Raw genomic sequence first — 23,950 nt, forward strand, 5'->3', positions numbered from 1 at the left:
TATATATATATTTTTTTTTTTTTTTTCTTTTTCAGTGCTATGGTTATTTTATTTACTTTGAAAACTTTGAGTAGAGTTTTCTTAAGTTAGAAGTGAATGCAGCGTCGTGTCTCTCGTGTGTTTCAGGGTCATTTACATCAAAGAGTCCTGTATGCACGTCATTTTCAATAAACCACAATTTTACTGTTCCGATGTAATATTTCAGCATCCACATCTCTAAAGAAGCTCCTGAAACACCGGGAAGCTAAACTTTGCACAAATCTGATGGTTGAATTGAAGAACAAATTAAAATCTATTTGTTTAATTAATAACTTAGCAGCTAAATGAGTTTTTTTTTTATTTAAAATGTTGCAGATTTTATATCATTTTCGATTAAAAACTCAACTCATAGATAAAACATGAACATCTTGACTTAATATTGTCTGAAACAAATATTTTTATGTCCATGCTCAAGTTGTTTTATGATTTGTTTGAAACTTTTAAGAACTAAAAGACGCAGCTGCACCAAGGGCCCTTCAGGGGCCCTTCAGGGGCCCTCCGGGGCCCTCCGGGGCCCTTCAGGGGCCCTCCGGGGCCTCTGAGATGCTGCTCACATCACTTTAGAGCAGTTAAAACAGTTCGCCTTCAGCGCCATAAAGCACTCTCCTCTCCTCTGGTGTTTGCGCGTTGAGGGGGTCACTCTGTGCCATTTCGTGCTGCAGTCTCAGTGAGTCATCGGTGGAAAAGAGGGAGGAAGATTTGGGGTGAAATATTGCTGTTAAATGAGTCTGGACAGCATGACATCACGGGGTAATTAAAACCGCTTTCTGGAATTCCGTCCCCAATTCCTGCGCTCAGGTTTGCTGCAGGATTTCTGGAGCACCTGCAGGTTGGCTTGTTGGTGTGTGTGGGTGTGTGTGTGTGTGTGTGTGTGTGTGTGTGTGTGTGTGTGTGTGTGTGTGTGTGAGAGAGAGAGAGAGACAGAGAGAGGTTGTGTGTGTGTGAAATATTTTCACTGGACGGAGTTCAAACTTTTGGAGGAAAAGAGAAAAAACGGAGGCAGCGGCATTACGCCATTCTTGCCTCTCATGGAAGAAAAAAAAGTGGGATTTAAAGAAGTTTCTTCCAGAAATCCAGCAGAGCAGCTCTTCTGGCGCTGGCGGGACTTCCACTGCAATCTGCTTCCTCCTGCTTCCTCAGCATGACAGAGGGAAGGATACAGTCTGCAGGAGTTTTATAGCATCGGTTTGATTTGCGTTGATTTGAGTTTTATTTTCTCTGTTTCTGATCGGATCAGAAGTTTTTCCTGCAGCGCGCAGAGTCTGACCTGAGGATGAAAGCCTCCACATCTCTGCGCTCTGCTCCGCTTCCAGCGCAGCAGCTGCGCTGATCCTGAAGTGACTTTGTGCTCTGTACCATGACGGCCTGCCGGCGCGCTTCAGGGCTTTAGGATGAACGTTGTGACGCGTCTCTCTCTGCTGCTCAGCTGCTGGACTCTCTTCTACCTGCATCCTGTCCGCGGCTCCCTCAGCCGCAGCGGACCCGCAGAGCGCACAGGAGGAGCCCACCGTGGATCCGCGCACCCCGCAGGGAGGCAGCCGGTCCCCGCTGCAGGGAGCTGGAAACCCCACGCAGGACCCCCGCTGATTACAGCCGACACGACCCCGATGAGAGGCAAACAGACTGCGGGAGGGAACCGGGAACATCCTCATCCTCACCATCATCAGCAGCTGGAGCAGCTGGAGCAGCCGACCGGAGCGCTGGACTTGGGGCGCAAAGAGGCTGCGCGCTCCTGGCCTCCCGCTGCGGATGCACGCGTCAAACCGCACGCCCCCGCACATGCAGGAGGAGGTGTCGGAGTTGGAGATTCACCGGGGAAACCTGCGGGAACGGTCGCCGCCAGGGCGAGCGCCGCGGCGGCGGCGGCGCGCGGCGGCTTTCCTCCGGCGGCGCAGCGCGGAGCCGCCGCCAGGAGGCAGAAACTGGGCGACAAGCAGCCGCTGGTGACCCCGCACGACTACATGCTGTCCCTGTACTGGTCCCTGAGCAGCGGGGACCTGAACAGCAGCGCGCTGCATGAGGCCGGCCTGGCCAACACCATCACCAGCTTCGTGGACAGAGGACACGGTGAGTTTCCCCCCGAAACCATGAAGATCTGCTTCAACTGTGTTAATGTGAAACAACTTTGACCATTTAATAAAGAAGGAAATAACGACATTAGGTCAGGGTTGTCCAAAGTGCGGCTCAGGGCCCATTTGGGGCCTTCGGGAATGTTTCAAAAATAGCAGATTTATTTCACCAGACTGAAGCTGGTGATGAGAATTTCACTGATCAAAAAAGATGTAAAATAATATTTAAAAAAAGAAAATTTAAGCAACACCACAAATTATCAATCTTTTAGTTCTTAGCATCACAAACATCCAAAAAGCTTTACTGAAAGGTAGAATTAAACTAATTTATGGGAGAATTTTTTAAACAGCAATCTGTGGCCTACAATGAATCTAAAATAATTTGCAGATAATTTCTGTATAAATATTAATCTATGAAATGTAATAATTTAATTACAATGTTTTCATTTAGTTTGCTTCTTCGATAGAATCGTTTCTGCATTTTTCACAACAAGACAGATGCAGTTTTTGTGGCCCAGGACTATTTTGAACTTCACAGTTGTGGCTCCCGTTTTAAAAGGTTTTGGTAGTTACCTAAACTTTAAAAAGATGAGTTTTGTTTCAATCCAATAAAACATTAGATGGATGTTGTCTGAATCATGTTCGGAGGAGTGAATACTCTGGAGCTTCAGAGCCATGCATCTGATCAGGTCCAACTCAAGACAGAGATAGAGCTCTGGAGGAAGAGGAGGAAGAGGAGGAAGAGGAGGGGGACGGGTGTGGAGTGCACGGGGTCAACCTGCAATCTGCAGGTCACCAGAGGGGGGCGGTGCTGGGTGTGTGAGAGGAAGAGAGAAAAGGATCCTCATGATTTTCTGCAGCCTGCTCTGCAGGGCAGAATGACAAATGGAGACATGAAAAGTGTATTTTCCCTCCTTACATTCTCTGCTTTGTTTTTACAAACCGTTCCCAGAGAGAGCGCCACCTTTCTGCAGACAGCCTCCTCCATGGACGATGTTTCAATTTCCCTCCAGCAGTTTTTATCCATTTACAGTTTTGAAATTATTTAGTGAAGAATTGGGCTAATGTAATTTCTCCTTAAAAGTGTTCATGTCACTTGTGGCTCCGGAAACCAGACAAGCTGAAGCAAAACATCAAATATCTGAGTGCATGTCTGCCGAAAACACAGCCACTGATTTCAGGACGCAGCAGCACAACTATGAGCCGCAACAATGATCAGGTGAGCCAGAGTTTTTTATGAGATCCCCGTTATAAAGCCCAGGTGTGTTCTGGCTTTTTGTGCTCATTGACTGTATTATAATTTCAACTGGTCATTTATCAACACGTGTTTCTGTGAACAAAGTGCATGTTGGGGCCTGAGGTGTGAGGAAAGAATGATTATCTATATCTATAAACAGGTGGAATATTGGGAGAATGAAGAAACTGAGTCACAGGTGTTAGCTTGACGGCAGAAAGTCAAGCAAAGTCAAGTTTATTTGTACAAAACATTTCAGTAAGAAGGCAGTTCAAAGTATTTTGCACCATAATACGCTGCTGCAGTAATCAATTATAGATCGATTACAGATAAATGCATGGATGAGTTTCTCTGATGCTGAAGCATTGATCTTTTAATCCTGGAAATGTTCTTCAGCTGATAGGAGACCGACTTTGTGATTGTCTTTATGTGGCTCTGAAGGTTCAGGTCAGAGTTCATCCTGACCTCTAGTTTTCAGCTGGAAGAACTGAATCGCTCTTCTTTAGGTTCAAAGATAACTTCAGTGCTGATCAGCTGACGAACGTTTCGGCACATTAATCTGTCCTAAGCATCTGTTCTGTGATTGGTTGAGATCAGAGTCACCTGGTGACATCATAACCAGGTACCAATTTAAGTGATCAGAAGTCGGGAAAACTCTGTGATTGATGGTTTTTCTGTTGCTGCGCGCCGCGGCTCACCAGCAGGAAATCCCCCAGCTGCAGCGCCGCAAAGCGTCCAGAGCTCTGGGCAGCGAGAAGCATCAAGATTAATGTCCAGGTCAGAGATGATGGTCATGTGGGAATTTCGTTATTGATTGATGATCTCTTTGCACTCCACCAAGTAGTCAGATGTGTGAATTGTAATCTGTTAAAATGACAGATTACAACTCTTTCAGATTTTTGCATCATGTTTAAAAAAATTGTCAAATGCAGAAAATACGAGTAGCGATACGATTCGTCTGGTTATCGTCTCAATTACTAGGATAAAGTTGTGGTTAGTTAGAAAAACCAGGAGGCATTTAGAAAATATAAGCTCTGATTCTGGATTCCTTTTGCAAATGTTGGTTCTTGTTAGAACCTCAGAACGTATTTAATGTAACTCTGTCTGCAGAGTCTGAAAGCAGACTTCCCAGTGCTTCCATGGAGCAGTCCTGGGAACATGGATGTAGGTGTGTGTGTTTGTTCTGATCCAGTTGTGGACGTACTGCAGACTTTCCCCGTCTGTGAGTTGCAGCTGTGCGTTTCCAACATCTGGTGGGCTCTCAGCGATATCCGTCTCCAGGAGGGTAAATAAACGCTCCTCCAGGCCCCCTTTGGTGTCGTGTTGTTTTTACCGTGTAAAACTGTTTGAAACAATGTTTAAATGACCAAAGTTTAATATTTCTGCTGCTGCTGGAAGGTTTATGTTTCCAGCACTTAATGCACTTGTAATTTAGCCTGTATTTGTTCAGCGAGTTCTCAGCAGGACGCCGTCGACCTTGACCACATATTCACAGAAGAGGCTGATGACCTTACAGCTTCCCTTCCCTTTTTATAGTCTTCCTTCATTTCACTTTTCATTCCTCCTTTGTGTGTTACTGTTTTAAATCTTTATTATTTATTCTCTTTCTTCCTTTTTTTCTCTGCTGTTTTATTGTTGTTGTTTTACCCCCTGGGCGACTTTGAAATGCTCTCTTGGATCCCTAAAGAGCCGCAGTAAAAGCATTTCAGAGCAAACTGTTCCGAGTGTCTCATCTATTAATTGTGTAAGTCCAAATAAATCGGATTCCCAACCTCTACCTGCCTGGATTTAACCACTTTGACTGTAACTCACACAGCAATAAGCCTGATGCTGCAGCCTGGAGACAGAATTGGGGAGGTACTGAACACCTTCTCATCCAGAATACCTCGGCTAATAAGATGAGACTATCTCGCATTTTTACCACCAAATACAAGATGTGCAGAAGTATAAAATTACAAGGAAACAAAACAACCAGCAACATCCCTGTGATGCATTGGAAGCTATGCAGCCAGTACCACCCAACATTTTATTACAATTTGCTGTAGTTTTCTTTTCTTGCCTCGTTTAAATTCATCACGAGACACAGCAGACGTCATTAAAATAAACCAGAGCCATCCCGGAAAGCAGCAGGATTCACATTAAATCTACCCACTGTCAGAAGAAAAATGAATATTTAGAAAACCCATCAGTCCTCTTTACGTAGCGTTAGCTACATCAGCTATTCAAACAAAAGTTTCCGATAACCAGCTCTCTCTGAGTGTTCCCTGCAGCTCTGATCAGCCTAACGGCCCACCCACCGTCCGCTCGCCTGGAGCCTGTGACAGGTGAAATCTGAGGCCAAGAACGTTATTTAGAAAGCTCAAATTATCTCCATGAAAACCTTTTCCATGTGGGCTCAGTGCCTGAAATAGTTTGGATTTTCTTTCATACATTAAAGGATGTAAAGTCTGAGGTGATAACAAAGACCACACCTGAGAGCTCAGCAGCTTGTAAACATTTTCGCAGCTTGCAAACATTTTCAACCTTTTTGCTTTAAAAGTATGTGAGACTTTGTGAAATCAAATTCCTCTCAGCTTTAATCAGGCCGTCTGTAGAGAAGTGCCAACATTTCTTTCTCTTCTGTGTGTGTGTGTTTGCTGTTGATGGTTTGTTTCCTCCGTAGCAGATGCTGGTTTGCTGTCAGTGGGGAATAGCTGCAGGTCTGTAATAGCAGGCCTGTTTGTGGTCAGATGTGGTTTCCCTGTCTGGTTCTAATGTACTTTTTACCGCTCTGGCGGTGCTGGATGGGAGGAGGGGTGTCGTGAGAAGGAATAAACTGTGTGAGGAACCAGAGGTTCCTTTGAGGACTGTGATGAGTTTCAGGACATCTTTGGAAGAGAAAGGACATCACATTGTTGCAGTCTGAAGGCTCAGGCTTGGTTTCAGGGTTTGGTTTGGGGTTCGGTTTCGGTTTAGTGTGACAGTCCTCAGAAAGTCTCAAATGAGCCAAGGTCCTCAAAATACTACAATTACAAACACGCGTGTTTGGGTGTGTTTTCGATTATCTCTATGCTGGGTTTCATTTGGATGACCTTTGCTGGTTTCTACCATTGAAAGAAAACAAAACCTCTCATAGTGCTCTCCATGTTTCTACAACTTTATGTGGAAAACTAACTCATTAGCCTTTACTGGCACAAAAAGGAAAAATATCTATAGCAGGTGTCCTGAACTCCAGGTCTGGAGGGACAGAGTCCTGCAACTTTTAGATGTTTTTCTGCTGCAATACATCTCAGTCACATAATCACGTCAGGAGCAGGACTGAGCACAGAGGAGGTGACCGAGTCATTTCAGGTACAGGGACACATCTGCAAGTTGCAGGACACCACACTGCAAAAACACAAGACGTTTTAGTCCAATTTCTGGTGCAATTATTTCAATACACTTGAAATAAGACAAAGCTAACCTACAAGTAATTTTTCTGCTAGATACAGCAGCCTGTTTTAAGTATGTCCTTACTATTGATCAATAAGTACTTGATTATTTCACTTATTACAAGACATTTTGCCATAAGTATAACAATCTGCCAATAGAGTTAGAATTTTTTCCATCAATATTAAGGAGTTATTTAATTCAAGCTCATATTTCTTACTGCAAATCTCATTTAAGTTGGTTTTGACTTATTTCAAGTGTACTAAAATACTAGACAAAAAATTCTTAAGATTTTGTGTTTTTGTAGTGCAAACCTCTATGCACAGAGATCCCTGATCTTCATTCTAGAATATATTTTTCTCAACTTGGAAGCACTAAATAAATATTTTATTGACAATCAGAAACACACTTTTGAGAGTAATTTAAAAAAATTCAGTAATTTTACAATGTTCATAATTTAAAGGGGGGGAAATTTTGTAAATTTTACTTTTTTTAGATTTATATAATTTTATAATGTTTTCCTATCATCAAAACACACCCGGGTTGTTGCTTTGATTACTTCCCGCATGTTGGTCAACCATCTCAGTTATATGTTGTGTGTATGTAAAACATTTGAGTTTTTCAGTGAAATTATCTCTGGTTTTTCTAGCATGACGTGTAAAATCTGAGAGGAATAAAAAACCTCACGTTCTTTTCCCAATTAGTTTTTAAAGACATGCACATTAAATGTGATCCTTAACCGTATTCCTCTCTGACACAATGGGACACTGTTCAGGTTTTATGATCTGACGCAGTGAGGAACCATTTTCATTCCTCTATGCCACTGCTGAGTTTCCTGTGGTGCAATAACAGAGTTGATACAAAAACATTTGTTTGCAGTGACTAAATAGTCCTGCTGTTTGTTTTGTGAAGCAGATGCAACAGAAGTGGAAAATCTGAGCTCAGAAATGTGACAAAATAACCATTGAGAAATAGATTTTCTGCTGCTTCCTTTCAATATTGCAGTATTTCACAAAGGTCTGTCAATGTTGAACGTAAATACAGGATTTAAAATAAATGTTTCTATGTTGACGTCTTATAGGACTAGGACTTTAATCTGTTAATGTCAATTAATTAATTACAGAGATTTCAACGAGTTAAAAAAACTTTAGACAATAATTTTTTTACATACAAAAGTAATGAATGGAACCTTTATAATCACACGTTTCTGGTACGCCAGTAACTCTGACGCACAAGGGAATTCTGTTGGCAACAGCGATGGACGACAATGTTTCTTCTCATGGCCAACAGGGGTTAAATTTCTGCTTTGATCTGATTGGATGCTGGAAAAGACTATTGTTGCATTCAAGTTGTGCTAAAAAGGAGTTAGCTTATTAGCAAAGCTATTCAAGCCTAAAATAGCATCCGGATGCTAAACATGTTGCTAATAGCGTCCACAGTCCACATTTCTAAAGACGTTTCACGTCTATTTATTCAAAAATCTAGCAACAAAAATTGTTTTTGAATTGAAAATATTGCTTATTGTGGCGATTAAAATGTGATTAATTGGAGACCATGCAATTAACTTGATTAAACATTAAACATCACTTATCAAAGCTGAAATAACTGTTTGTTTACACAAATGTTTCAACTGAACAACTGAACAACAGTTCAGTTAAACTGAACTGTTCAGTTTAACTTTGTTTTCAGTTAAGCTGAACAACAGAGTGGCTGTCGACTTCACATCAGTTTTCAATTTTCTGTTAGTCGTTTACAGGTGATAGAAATATTGATTATCCTTTTTTGACGTTATTGTTCAACACATCGCCAAAAATTCAGAAATTTAGGGCATCATCATGCAAAGCTGTTTTCAAATTAACGCACAAAGTGGAAACAGTTGTATAAAACACGTAATAAATTGAAATAATTAGACATATGTCCAGCTGGAAGAGTTTCTTCAAACAGATGCTGTTTAAAACAAATCTGCAGTGTGTGAAACTGCCAGTTTAACCTTTTTACCTCTGTTTCGTCTCTGGCAGATGATCGAGGGTCCATGTTGCGACGTCAGAGGTACCAGTTCAACATCAGCTCTCTGGAGCGGGACGGGCTCCTGGGGGCCGAGCTCCGCATCCTGAGGAAGCCGGTCTCCGTGGCGGCGGCTGACGGAGGCTCGGTGCCCTGGTTGAAGCTGTACAGCTGCGCTTCAGGCCGGCAGAAAGCGGCTCTGCTCCAGTCCAGGACGGTGGATGATCTCCTGGGCGGATTCAGCAACAAGTGGGAAGTGTTTGACATTTATAAAGTCTTCAACGGATTCAAGAACCAGCAGCTGTGCTTAGAGCTGGAGGCCCTGGAACACCGAGGAGGCCGTCCGCTGGACCTGCGGACTCTGGGCTTCGCTCGACCCGGCAGGACCAACAAGGAGAAGGCATTCCTCCTGGCGTTTGGGAAGAGCAAGAAGCGAGATCTCTTTTACAACGAGATCAAAGCACGTTCGGGTCACGACAACAAAACCGTCTACGAGTATCTGTTCAACCAGCGACGGATGAGGCGAGCTCCTCCGCCAAGAGGCGCCAAGAAACCCCTCCGGATTCCCTCTCAGGTCCTCCCGCAGCACCAGGTGGCCAAGTCCAGGCCGCGCTGCCACCGCCGGCGACTCCACGTCAACTTCAAGGACATGGGCTGGGTCGACTGGATCATCGCGCCGCTGGAGTACGACGCCTACCACTGCGACGGCTCCTGTGACTTCCCCATCCGCTCGCACCTGGAGCCCACCAACCACGCCATCATCCAGACCCTGATCAACTCCATGGACCCGGACACGACCCCGCCCACCTGCTGCGTCCCGACGCGCCTCAGCTCCATCAGCATCCTCTACATCGACTCGGCCAACAACGTCGTCTACAAGCAGTACGAGGAGATGGTGGTGGAGTCCTGCGGCTGCAGGTAGCAGGCACAGAAAACGGACTCTGTTTGTTCCAACTTCTCTGAAATCTGCAAAGCAAACCATCACGGAGCAAAAGAGCTGATATTTCAGACACGCTGCTGTATGGGGCCCGTTTGTAAAGTTACACTGTCAAAAATTAACAGCAATAATTCGTATAATTTAGAGAAAAAAAAGATTTCAGTCACATTTTGACCATGTTATTCCTACGTTTATAAACATCACAGTCTTAAACTAAATATTTAATTGGCAAGCTAAATATTTAGTTTGTATCTAAATTGTTTTGCTTGCTAACTGAATATTTAGTTTTAAGCTAAATATTTAGCTTTATGTTATGTTTGCTATTTACATATTTAGTTAGCAGCCTAACTAAATAGTTACTTTTAATCTGGCCTACAGCTGAATATTTAGTTTATTTCAAACTAAATATTTAGTTAGTAGGTTAAATATTTAGCTTACAAACTAATTATATAGTTTGAAAATAGCTTAAAAGTAAATATTTACTTTGAAGCTAGTTAAACTAAATATTTAGCTTACTTTAAACTAAATATTTAGTTAGCAAGCTAAATATTTATGTATTAACTTCAAATTAAATATTTAGTCAGCAAGCTAAACATTTACATACTTAGTCTGAAGGTGGCTTAAAGCTAAATATTTAATTTTAAGGAAGTCTAAAGCAAAATAATTAGCTTACTTCAAACTAAATATTTGGTTTGCAAGCTAAATAGTTAGCAAGCTAACTCAGTAGTTTTAGCTTGCTAGTGTGACATTTATAAATGAATGACTAACATAATAAAAATGTGACTGTTATGATTTATTATTGTTAATTTTAGACTTTATGAAGGGCCTTCCATACTGCTGTGCCACAGACATGGCTCGCCCCACTCCAGTGGGCTTTCACACTGCATACCAAAGGCTGCAAAGACTAAACACGGGAAGATAAACTGATGGAGATTGTGCTCTTAAACACAGACTCACTTAAACTGTTGACGTTGTCAGGATGTGTCTGAGAGACGGCCCAAAACAAAAACAGAAAGACTCTCCTCAGATCCGTATCTGCATCCTGATTGGTGGAAATCGTTCTGCAGGAACATTAAGTGAATTATACTCAGTACCGCCCCCTTTTTTCCACCACTTATCTGATGGAGTCATTTGTATTCCTTAACCAAGATGTCCTTTTTTCCGTAAAGCATGTGAAGAATCCCTGATGTATAAATACCAACCAGTGATGAAGTGCTAATCTGACCTGCTCCAAATGTGGGAAAATTGTTTAGACTAGTCTTCAATAAAAAATTCCAAAGTGACTGAGCTTCGGACTGCTATCAGTGCGAACCTCTGACCCCCTCCCCATCAGGAATGATCCACAGACTGAACTATTGGAGGAATCTGAGTGTTTCAGATGCCAGTACAGTCAAACACAAGAATGCCTTTTTTATTTATAACACCCATGTTTCACTGGGGTTGAACAAGTTCGTACAGTTCCTGGTTAATCTGCATAATTAACATCCTTAAAAAGGCCAACAGTGTTAAAATAAGCCAGCACTGTAAAACCTAAATGAATAAAATCTGATTAAAAATGACAGATTTCTGTTTCCTGCCAGTGATGCTTGATGATTAAAGAACAAACTGGAAAATGATGATGATTTTAATTGTTACTGCTGATTTCACTTTGTCACTTGTCGTTGGTGGGTTTATGTTTTAATTATTTAAATGGATAATTCAATTTTTTTTAAATTATGCATCAACACTGAACTTCTGAGTTTGTTTTACCAGGAGCCCAGGCCTGCCGTCATTTCTGTTTTCCTCAAAACCCGCAGCCAAAACCAGGAAAAGCTCTGATGACTGCAGATAAACCAACACTTACTGAACCTCGCTTCAAAGACAGACTGGTTCCTGTTTTAACACGTTTTGAAATATTTTAAGTTTGGTGATGTGTCTCAGGTGGTTTTTCCATCAGATAATCTGATTGCGGAACCAGAACATCTGCTCCACATGCAGCTGCTCTGAGTCTAACCAACCTGTTCCCCTCCTGGCCTGTGGGGGCGCTGCACCAAGAACCACYGAAGGAAACAACACAAAAACCTCTGAAGACGCTGAGAGCAACTTCCTTCTTCGCCAGATGGAAACAAGATGGAGGCGTCAGATTTTAGTGGTTGAAGGATTTCTCTTTAGTTTTTGGCTGAAGACCAGGAGCCATTTCTGCTGCTAGCGCTAGGCTAACACGTTAGCTTTGGTTGTATTTACCCAGAATGCCCTGCGCTGTAGTCCACTTCCTGCTTTTGGAGCGGTCTCCAGTCTGCTTGGCCTTCACATATACATTCAAACCAAACCAGACATATTTTCTGCACACTCTGACTTTAAGGCTGCATTCACACCAGCCCTGTTTAGTCCACTTTAATCAAAGTTTAATTCATTTGGAGAGTGAATGTGTGATCAAAACTCTGATGTGGACCAAAAAGAGCAAACTTCAACCGACCCGGCTCTGGTTTGGTTTGAAAACGTGTGTGAACACCAAGCGGACCTGAGACTGCTCCCAAAGCAGGAAGTGGACTACAGTGCAACATTTGTCCCCCCCCCCCCGGTTTGGAGGGGAACAGCAGAGTGACAGCGAACCGCAGCAGCTGAAAATGGAGCAAATGATGCGTTTTTGGTCCCAATTCGAACCGAGTCTACCAGACTATCAGGTGTAAAAACATCCTAATAAAAATGTTTCCTTCTTGGTGTTATGAGAAGCCCGTCGGCAGTAGCACACCTGTCCGTCGGTCCGGGTCGGGGCCAGGAGCCAACGAGACGCGGTGATGTCAGCGTTTCCTCTAATCAAAGCCGAGGCTCCAGTCGGACCCTTCATTCCTCAGCATGGAGCCGGGCTGACAGGGAGAAGCTGAGCAGAACCGGACTGGGAGACTCAATAGTTCTGGTTGAGTTTGGATCCATCGAGCGTCTCGTTTCTGTTCAGGATGCCTCGCTGCAGCTCTGCATCGTTAACACGTAATAAAAGGTGTCTGGTGCAGCTGCAGCGGTTTCTCCTGATTGTGTTTATGGCAGCTTGGTCTTTAATGAAACCCGTTTATTTGTTGTGATTTATGGAGTTTTCTGGGCCAACAATCGGCTCCTTCTCTCCGGTTCCGGGAAAAAGGAAAACCTTTTCCTAAATTTAGCTTAATTCAGCAAATACAAGATACAAATAAGACGCAGTTTGTTTTTGTCTGAAGCACAAAAATACACAGCAAACATAAAGTTTAGCTGCTGGTGTGATGTTAACTAAATAATACATAATAAATACAATAATAAATAATACAGTGAAACAAATCATTTTTATCGCCTAATAAAAATGATTATTTTTATTAACATTTTAGTTGCCTAGTTGTTACCTGCTTGGGATCCTTTTTGTGATCATGTGAGGCAAACTTTGTCTTGGTAGAGTTGTCACACTTGTCTGCAAAACAGGCCCACATCATCATCCCTCCACCACCGTGCTCTATAGTCAGTAAGAGTTGTTTGAGCTGAACGTCTCTCCTCTGGTTTAATCTTACAGACAATATTCTAGGAACTTCAGGTTTTATTCAGATGCAACTTCTTCAGCCTCCCAAAGAAGCCAAGCTTTGGCCTGACCTTTGACCTTTAACCAGCTAATTGATCATTTCTTTGCGTTTCTTGCCGAATCTGCAGGGAAGGTTGACAGCTGATGAGATGTTTTCCTCTTGGAAATAATCTTTTCTGCAGAAAGGTGGTTTAGAGATGACCTTTGACCCTTCGCAGGTTAATTAACAGCAGCAGTTGCTTCTTCATTGCACTTCTATTTAAACATCCTGCAATATTAAGCTAATCACTGTTAATAATCAGTCAATTTATGCAGAACTTCGTTTCATATTTTCCAAAATATGACTTTTGTTTTTGTCTTTTCACAGAAAGCAAGAAGTTAAAAGTTTGTATTAAGGTTTTTTACTCCAAACTGTTCGAAGAGCCGATGACAGGTCACAGAAAAGTCACGCTGAAGACAAACATCCCGTAAAAAGCAGAGTTAATGTGAGCTACTGTCAGGCTGCAGCTGGAGGAGCTGAGCAGCCGAGCGAGTTCTGGCGAACCGGGCCGAGACCGCCTGGATTTAATTATCACAGATTTCCACACATTAGTCCATGTGAGACACAGCCAGTGGATTATGCAAACAGCTGATTTAAATATGTACGTATGATTTATGGTGACTGATATTTCCTATGATTTATGACGCTGTAAACGGGGGGTTGGCTCAACAGGAAATGAAGCATAATTGGGAAATTGACTTTGTGGTAGGGTTCCTTTTTTCCTTGCTTTGATGGAAAACGATTGTTAAAGAGGAAACAGGACGACTGGAGGCTGTTGGTGGGTTCAGCGTCAACGTCCGCCGTATTTAGAACCGTTTCGTCTTCACTTAATGTCTGCCTCCTTATCTGAGGGCAAATATGCTTGTTTATTGTTTTTATCCCTTTCTAACACTCCACCTTTAGCACCTCATCACAGAAATGCTCCTCCATGATGTTTCTGATGAGGGAAAAACATTATAACATGATGCAAAGCTAAAGCAAAGTCCATTTTGCATAATGACCTTTAAACTGTAACTAATCCGCCTGGAAACATAACACCGCCCCCTGACAGTGAACAAAGAGAAGTGGGCGGGGCCAATAAACATTGAGGGGCGGGGCCAGGAGAGGGAACGAGTAGAGGCGGTTAATTTGGGGGTGTGGTCAAATCTAACAACTTTTTTGTTCTTATAGACTTTTAAGGCAAAATGTTTAAACACCTCTATCAATCAAAACTCACCAACTCCTGACTCGCCACCAGGGTTTATAGAGCCGTTTCATGTTACTGTTTACATTTGGATGATTCTTTAACTTGCCCTCCATGAATGCAGTACCACCCTATAGCCCGAAGAGGGCAGCACTGAGTGTTTGGTTTTGCGCCAAATTTTACTTAATTAAAAATTTTTACACACAAAAAAGCTACAGCTTCTACAAAAACACAAATATAGAACTCTTGACAACAAATTTATACAGTTTATCATTAAAAAAAAGTTAATCTGGAGGTTAATTAATCTGTAATGAATTACAACTACAGAAAATTCTGTGGTGTCAAAAATCTACGATGATGAATGACAGCTCTGTAGGTGCAGTGGCACCTCCTCCCAGTTTCGGCTGTGAAGAGCTACAGCAGCTGTCATCGGAGCTTAAAGAGAAAAGCAAACTGCTTACCGGTTCCACTGCAGGGGCCAAAGTAAACCTGCTGCCCTCAAAAACACTGACCTGATGGACTGAGGCGCTGCAGCAAGCTGTCCAAACAGAAAACCTTGTAGGAATGACGTTACATAAACACCGCCTGGTTTACAATACGTGTTTTCTTAAGGTACTTTACAGCACAAACAGGTCCGACTCGTTCACAGAAATATAAATATAAAATAGTAATAATACTGAATGCTGCTTATTTTTTAATAATAATAAGCAGCTGCACAGTGGTGCAGTTGGTAGAGCTGTTGCCTTGCAGCAAGAAGGTTCTGGGTTCGATTCCCATGGTGGGTTTTCTCCGGGTACTCCGGTTTCCTCCCACAGTCCAAAAACATGACTGTCAGGTTAATTGGCCCCTCCCGACCCCATTATGGGACAAGGGTGTAAAGAAAATGGATGGACGTCATACAGACGTTGCCATGTTGTTTACGCTGCAATGCATTATGGGTAAATGGCACATGCTTGGTCTGATTTCGCTAGCTTCATCCAGCTAAAACAGGGCTGAGAACCGGAAATGATAGACTTCAGCTTCATGAATGCAACAGTGAGTGACACCTACCTCTGGTCCAAACTGTGTGATCCGGTAAGTGGTTCTGTAGCTCTGTGTCAAGTCCGGTTTTGGTCCCATTAGCATTTCAAGAGCTTCCAGCGCTGCACATCTCTGATGAAGAAATGAACATCTCAACTCTACGCAAGCAGCCTTATTTTGTTATGGATAATTGGAGAGCAGTAGGAGAAAGTAGCAGTGAGAATTGGTCGGCCAGCCAAAGTATTAGCTTTAGTAAAAGCAAAGTTTTAAGCCTAGTCTCCCATTTTCCAGTTTGGACTTCCTCTTGGAAACCAGGAAACGACTGTGGCTTCAGTTTAATGCCTTCAAAAACTTGACGCTGGTGTAATTGTGACGCTAACGGGGTTTAAACCGGGTCAAAGTCAGGTCAGCTTGTGGTGAAGCTGTTGAAAGGCGATAACGGAGCGGAGCAGCAGCCTCTTTCCTCCATGCATCTTGTAATCAGATTACTCCGCGGTTTGCCTCGTCAAGCCCAGAAATCAGCAGTTAAACAGAAACATGGGCTGTTTATGAGTTTCAGGTTTCAAGTGTTTCTGTTTGTGGCTGGGAATTGTGGCAAAGCGTCAGGCCAAATCGGAGCGAACAGCATCAAGAGCCCGGCTGAAGAGGCCTATTGTGTTTTCCTGCTGGGTCGTAATCAGAACCAGAAGCCCTCCCCCGTCAGCGCTGGGGGGGCGTTTGTTTAACTGGACCTACCTTCATCGAACACAACTTTAATGGCCGCCCATTACACCACTTAACAACGCGCTTCCCCGCAGAGGAACCTTCGGTCCACAAATCCACCTCCAGGAGAAGAGACTGGATCCTCTCGGTTCCCAGAAATAAACAGTCAGGTTTAGGAAATCCTCCATCGGAAGCTTCCTCTCAGGCTTCAGGTGCGTTTTATCAGGCCTGGGAGATCCATTTGACACATTCCAGCAAATTATTACCTATTATTTAGCACAGCAGAGCCCAGAGATGCAGAGTTACTGCTGCAGGCTACGATGCTTCTCAAAATAAAAACCTGTAGAGTTTAAAAGGGTCAGAGAACAGAAGTGTTTCCACTAGTTTACGACGAGGAACAGTTTGTAAAGTTACACAGTCAACAATTAACAGCAATAATTTGGGTTATTTAGCTTCATGGAGAGAAAAACATGAGAGAAAAAACATGAGTTTTTCCTCCCATTTTCAAATATTTAGTTTGAAAATGTCAGTTTCAAACGAAATATTTAGTTAAATATGTACTTGTTGGATCAAACTTCCAGAACTCTCAGGTCTTCTGGTTCTGGTTCTGCTCTGCATCCAGAACCGGAGCCAAACATGGAGAAGCAGCATTCAGCTTCTATGCACCATAGATCTGGAACAAACTTCCAGAAAACTGGAAAACAGCCGAAACACTGAGTGCCTTCAAATCCAGACTAAAACCCACCTGGTTAGAGCTGCTTCAGAACCATAACACCTGGAACTTTGACCAACACATTTGATGTGTAACGATGATTTTGATGACGGTGTTTGACTAAATGTAACGTTTGTTTCTGGTTCCTCATAATGTTGGTGGCTGCATGACGTTTTTATGACTTTTTATTTTGTGTACTTTGAACTGCCTTGTGGCTGCACAGTGGTGCAGTTGGTAGAGCTGTTGCCTTGCAGCAAGAAGGTTCTGGGTTCGATTCCCGGCCCCGGTCTTTCTGCATGGAGTCTCCATGTTCTCCCTGTGCATGGTGGGTTTTCTCCAGGTACTCCGGTTTCCTCTCACAGTCCAAAAACATGACTGTCAGGTTAATTGGCCTCTCCAAATTGTCCCTAGGTGTGAGTGTGTGTGTGGTTCTGCGTCCTGTGTGTCTCTGTGTTGCCCTGTGACAGACTGGTGACCTGTCCAGGTGACCCCGCCTCTCGCCCGGCACGCCAGCTGGAGATCGGCACCAGCAACCCTCCTGACCCCACTGAGGGACAAGGGTGTAAGAAAATGGATGGATGGATGGATGGATGGATGGATGGATGGATGGATGGATGGATGAACTGCCGTGTTGCTGAAATGTGCTTTACAATAAACTCGACTTGTTCCTGAACGATGTTGAAGAAACGATGGAGGTGAAGCGTTTTGACAAGTAGAACAGCTGCTGCTGAGGTGAACTGACTTGAACAGTTTTGTAGTTTTTAATCTGCAGCCTTTGGCCTTCAGATTATCCCAGAATCCCGATAATCGTCTGTTCCTTTCCACCCTTTGACCTTCCTTCCTTCTCCACCAGCATGCCTCTCTCCAAACCTGCTTTCATGGCTATCAGATCTGGCTTGGACAATCTGATCATTGTTTCACTTTTTTAGTAAAAGCACTTGTGTTTTTTTTCCCTGACAGATGTTAGCGAGGAATTTCATCACGAAGCCGTGCCAGTTGCTGCTGAAAAGGAGAAGCGTTACAGTTTCTTCTGGCACGTTGAGTCTGACGCCTCGCCTCTCAGCAGTGTGCACCTTCCCAGCATGCAGGAGCTGGTATTTGCATATTATTCCAGTTTCTTTTCATATGGTGCTGATATCTGTGGCTTGGACATGGCCGGTTTTTGAAGCTCGCAGTCTGAGTGTGCAGCCAGAGGGGGTGTTTTTTCTGGACGCGGAGAGCAGCCGAGAACATTTTAATCTCCAACTTTAAATCATAAGTAAGTGCTGGGCTGATGATTCACCCGCCTTCATCTCCAGGAATAAAAAGCTCTTAGTCTGAGTTTTTCTGAGGAGACAGAACTGTCCAAGCACCAGTTCAGGTTTCATGTTGGTCCATCGTGGAGGTGATGAAGAGACGTCGTTTTCCTCCTCATGTTTCTCTGTTACTTCATCGCCTTCTGCTGCTTCAACAACCTGCCGTCCAAACTGACCAGTCAGGCTTATTGCTGTGGGACATTTCAGCAACAAGGCGTTCAAAGGGCTTTATACCATAAAAACTACAAATAGTAAGTTATGAAACAAGCAATAAACATTACATTTTGTCAAATATTATCAAAATCATTAACACACATCAGATATGTAGAAACATTTTCCACATGCTACTAGTCACAATCAGCTCTGACCTGGAGGTTTTTAGCCCTGATTTAAAGGAACTCAGTGTTTCTGCAGTTTTGCAGTTTTCTGGAAGTTTGTTCCAAGGTTATTATAGTTAGTAAAATAACAAAAAATAACATTTTCATTTATTAAAATTCATAAAAATGGTAATTTATGGGGAACAAATGTAACTATATCATGGGTTCATACAACATGCTGAAGTTGTAGCTGTAACACCCTTAGTTTTTATGTTTATGAATCAATTTATTAACCTTTAAAACTGATATAAAATAGATATTTTCCTCCACACATCTAGTGTTGGCATTTCCAATAATCCTCAAAAGTTGGAACAAAACATCAGACTCAGTTGTTGTTCAATAACATTTGAATACATTTTTGAAAATTCTAAAATTAACCAGAGTATGAAAAAACTAAAACTACTACAACTAATAACAACTAAACTAAAACTAAACAAACCCACTCTGAAAACAAATAAAGACTAAAAGGTAAAGGTAATTTTATTTGTATAGCACATTTTCAGCAACAAGGCAATAGAAAGTGCTTTACAGGATTTAAAAGGTAATAAAAACAAAATAAACCAAAGGAAAGAGCAAAAGAAGAAAAAGCTAATAATGTTGAACCAAAATAAATAAACTAAATACTCTTATTCAGGGTTGGTAGATGAGTATCAGTAAGTATCTTCTGGTCTAACTCCTTTCCTGGGTTGGGAGAATAGGAGTCTAAAAAGTAGTTGCTCAGGTAGTTTTTCTGGGTTCCACGTTTTAATCCCTGTTATGGGTTGCTAAATAAGTGTAAGTAAGTATTCTTTGGACTTTCTAAGTACGCTCTAAATTTGTAAAAGTAATCAGTTCTCCACGATTTCAAGTAATAATAAAAACTAAATGTTCCTGATCTGGAAGAATTTTTTTCTGAATTCTAAGTTAGTTCTAACTCCTTTTCTGGGTTTCAATAATAGGAGTTTCTCTGCATCTAAATAGTGAGAAATCCATAGTTTCTAAAATATAAGCTAAACATTACTAATACACTAGATGGATTCCAAGTTTGTTCTAATTCCTTTTCTGGGTTAAAAGTGAGTACTCCACAGTTTCTAACAAAATAAAATAAAAAGAGGAAAGGACACATTAGGTAAATGGTAACATTCAGATAAAACAAAGACATGAGTGAAGGCTGTGACATCACTGGACCATGAAAGCTCGTTGCTCAGCCTCCCGGCAGAAGTCCGATAAGATGTTGTTATGGAGGCATGTCCTTGGGAGCGCTCAGCTCCACAGCTGCATGGATATAGAAGGGGATGAGGTGGGAAGGGGCGATATGTTTATGTATCTTCAAGGAGATTAGAAATATGTAGCCCTTCCAAGGCCACACGGGGGAAGCCAATTCAGAAACAGAATGTCTTAGGTCAGGTAGATTATAAATTTCAATCTTCCCTAAAGTCTCTCCGATATATCTCATTTCCCAGTTATCCAAATTAGTTTGGTCGTTCCACTGGACTGAAACTAGCAACTTCTCCAAGATCGATTCCATCCCGTTAGTGAGTTTTAGAGTCCTCAGCTGGGCTGCGAGTCTCAGGAAGACTCGCATCCAACCTGCGTCTCTGTCCAAACCAACGGTCTAAGTGTTCGCTACTTCGGCCAAGTCCGTCACAAATATGTCGATAATCCAGGAATCCACAAGCTCCAAACAGCAGAAATCCTGTTGAATAAATCCAGGGTGTGTTCCCCGGAGAACAAGAGGGCTCTGCTGTGCCCAGTCTTCTCGGCAATAAAATTTTATCAATTGCATTGAGAGATCAGTTGACCAGATCCATAATTTGTAGATTTGGAGGATGTGCAAAGAAAGGCTCCAAAAATATAGAAAAAGAGAAAAAGACAGGACAAAAACAGAGCAAGCAGGGCAGAGAGGGCAGGGAGGGAACAGAGGATAAAAGCATCGGGCTTCACTGAGAAGAAAGAAAAAACCAATAAAAACTACCTGAATTAGACAAAAAGTCACGATGAAATGTAATTAAACTATGATGAAAAACCCAGAACTATTTTAACCCTGATTTGTTCCAGATTAGAATCTGAATGCTCCATGGTTCTGGTTCTGGATATCAGAACCAGAAGACCTGAGAGGTCCAGAACAACAGCAGACCTTTAAAGTATTTTGGTGCTAAGCTAATTTTTGACTCTTTATCAGTTTGTAGCTCATTATTTTGTCCCATATATTTCATTTTTCACTGTTGTTATTGTAATTTTTATTCAGCTGATGGTAAATGTTCCTATTTTGTCCGTTTTATGTGTTAAACGTGTTTTTCAGCCGAGGTAAATGACATTTTAAACTCTGCTTTATCTATTGTGATCTCTGTTCTGTTTTGTAATTGGTTGGTATTTTACTGATTAGTTTTTGTCTGACTTTTTAGGTAGTTTAGTCTATATTTTGGTGCTTTTTTGTAATCTTCTCTCATATTTTTACATGTTTCCTCTTTAATGGCTCAGGTGTTTTTTTACTTGTTGAAGACTTGTTCCTGTGAAACGTTCCTTCTTTCCTAACAAACCTTAGATTACGGCTGCATCCAGGTGATGCTTCTCTTTCACCTGCAGTCCTGAAAGCGCTGCTCATGTTTAGTTAAAGTAAAGTGGATCACTTCCCGGGCCACACACGCTGCAGATTCACGCTGTGCTCCGTTATCACTGCCAGGTGTTGAAACCAGGAGATATCTGCTCTGGTGTTTCATCAATCACAACAACTTTCCTCAAACTAAACACACCTCCAGCTGCACAGAGATGTAAAACATTCTGACCATCTGTTTCTTTTGGCTCCTAGAACCACATTCATTTTTCACTTTTATGAATATGAAAACATGAGGTTTAGTCACAAAACAGCAAAATTAAACGCAAGAAAAAAAATCAGAAGATTTAAAGGATTTTTTTCATGCTTTGCTGCCGGTTGCTCTTATCTCTTCATGTCTCCGGAGATTAAAACGTGCTTTAATGTGAATATTTGAGGCAGAAAGCAGATAGACAGTCAGCTGCATTATTGCATCTCAATGGCTGCAACATTATGGGATGTTTCTGATCTGCAGGGTGGCAGGATGACCAAATGTCATTTATACAGCTGGACTGTTTAGCTCTCATCCAACAGATTCATTTTAATATATTTGCATCAAGACAAATGTTAAATATTAAATATTGGACCGTTTATAACCTAAGCTAATATAGAACATCTGTCGCTTTCTGAATAAAATCTACAGAAACATGATTCAGGTTTTAAAAGCAAAAACACAACAGAATAAAAGCATCAATTAAAACCCAACTGAACAATAATGGATCCGAAAGTCAAATATTTTTGAACCCAGTTCCAGGATTTACTGTCAGAAATGTTTCTGACGGAGGATCTGAACATGGTGATGGATCAGTCAGGATCTGGTTTACGGCGACTTTAGGAGGAAAACGGATCATTTAGAGCAAGAGGAGGAGAAAATCTGGCAACATACTGATAAAACTGGGAGGATGTGGCAGTGACCACTGGATGAGGATCAAATGAGAAGAACCAAATCACTGCAGAGAACTGAGGGAAAGCATTTTAAATAGAATGACTCAAAGATAAAAAAGTAATCGATAGATAAACAAGCGAGGTGAAGAACAGAAAAAACTCAGGATGTTATCATTTCTGGGAGTTTGGGTTTTGATCATTTCTGGGTTCTGCATTATTGTTTAAGAAGTGTTCCCACATTAGTTCATATTTAGTTTATTAGTTTATTCTTAGTGCTTTTAGATTTAGTTTTTATTGTTTTCCTTTTTGGTTTGTAGTTTCTAGCTTCTGTTGAGACAATTATTCACTTTCCCTCTTCACAGCTGTTTATTATCCCCCTAATTAACTCACCTGTCTTAACCACTGCCTCAGCGTTATAAGGTCACTGGTTCCCATTAATCTTTACTGGTTCTTCCCAACACTCTGCTCTTTTAGCCACTTTCCCTGAAACTAAACTGTTGAAAACTGGAAGCAGAACCCACAAGTAAACAACCCACCAAAGAGAAACTGAATCTTTAAACAATAATGCTGCAAAGGAAAATAAACCCAAAACCAGAGACTGAAAGATCAGGAAACCTTGAGCTGATTGAAACGCTGCAGCAGCTTCATAGTTTCATGTCTGATTTGTTTATAAACGCTGATGAAAAGTTGTGTACATGAAATTCAATGTGACTTAAATATTTTTATTAATTATTTTCCCTCCATCTGAATGGAGTGAAGCGTGTTTGCATTCCTGATGCTGATGGTATATTTGCACTTTGCTGGAGCAACAGGACCATTTCCAGCCGTATTTACTCGATGACACCTTTAGTGTTTCCTTCTTCCTGCTGCTCTTCCCAAACTCCGCCTTTAATCCATCAGCTGGCTGTAAATCAGAAACACAGCTTTTTATTTAGATGAAAATGTTCCAGATAATTACTGCTGAACTCTGCAGCTCTCCAGCCGTCGGAACCAAGCGGACCCACCAACACGTCCTCACACCTTGTTTCCATTCTCACCGCCGGCGCTGCGGGCTCATTAACTGCCTCCAGTCGCAACATTTGGCCGACGCTCGACTCCATTTGTCTGTTTCCTCTCATTTTCATGCAGAAGCGTCTCACTGTGAGATAAGTGTGTGCATACCTGGAGCAGCCAGACGATAACAAACTGCTTCCTGATGGAGCTGCCCAGGTTTTATGCATCTTCTGGTGTTTCCTTCTTCTTCTAACCACCAAGAAGGTCATCGCGCGAGTATCCCCACACGGAGAGCTTAATGCAGTTAGTGAAAAGCTCCGTTCCAGGTGGTTTATCCCTGGTTCCTCTCAGTTAGACTGAAAACAAACACGGGGAATGCTTTACAGAGAGGTCAGGAGTTCTGGAAAGCCGCAGGAAGCTTGGGTGAAGGTTTTCTATCATCCCATTCTGACTTGAGCGGCTCCTTGAAGAAAGTCAGGTTCAGTTCTACAGAACCGATCCAAAGGGTTTTAATCGACAGAAAAACACAAGAGAAATATGTTAAAATCAAGATGTGAAAGGCAGAAAGAAATGTTTCAAACAGTTCATGAATCAGATTCTGCTGTAAGCAGTCTTGTGTTCAGTTTTGATTTAAAGGAACATTCAGAGCCACATAGAGCCGGTTCCAAAGTCGGCCTTTCATCACCTAAAGAACATTAAAGGACCAGAGGACTAAAGTCTCAGACCAGAGAAACTCATCCAGGCGTTTAGTGGCTTTGATTCCTGCAGCAGGTCTGACTGACAAACCAACGGTCCAGAAGCTGCAGCTGGAGTTCTGACTAGAACCAGGAGGGTAGAGACACCACCCGGTTCTACACCACCCGGTTCTACACCACACGGTTCTACACCACCCGGTTCTACGCCACACGGTTCTACGCCACCCGGTTCTACACTACACGGTTCTACGCCACACGGTTCTAC

The 23,950-nt window shown here is 42.2% G+C and overlaps 2 protein-coding genes across 4 annotated transcripts in view; one reads left to right on the top strand and one right to left on the bottom strand.

Annotated features, from left to right (window-relative positions):
• LOC103464274 (nuclear factor 7, brain-like) overlaps positions 1-23,950 on the bottom strand; it is a 154,799-nt gene that overhangs the window by 82,974 nt on the left and 47,875 nt on the right. The window lies entirely within an intron of this gene.
• On the top strand, positions 1,000-9,943 carry gdf5 (growth differentiation factor 5). The gene is made up of 2 exons (XM_008408251.2): positions 1,000-2,106; positions 8,769-9,943. Exons 1-2 carry the CDS (start codon positions 1,431-1,433, stop codon positions 9,674-9,676), a joined length of 1,584 nt encoding a protein of 527 aa, XP_008406473.1. The 5' UTR covers positions 1,000-1,430; the 3' UTR covers positions 9,677-9,943.

The sequence above is a fragment of the Poecilia reticulata genome, linkage group LG5 (genome assembly GCF_000633615.1).
Source record: "Poecilia reticulata strain Guanapo linkage group LG5, Guppy_female_1.0+MT, whole genome shotgun sequence".
In the NCBI taxonomy this organism is placed as follows: Eukaryota; Metazoa; Chordata; class Actinopteri; order Cyprinodontiformes; family Poeciliidae; genus Poecilia; species Poecilia reticulata.

Excerpts from the sequence above, each read along its gene's own strand:
- gdf5 (XM_008408251.2), top strand. The coding sequence starts at position 1,431 with ATGAACGTTGTGACGCGTCTCTCTCTGCTGCTCAGCTGCTGGACTCTC. Across the intron at positions 2,107-8,768 it reads CTTCGTGGACAGAGGACACG|ATGATCGAGGGTCCATGTTG; the intron begins GTGAGTTTCCCC and ends CGTCTCTGGCAG.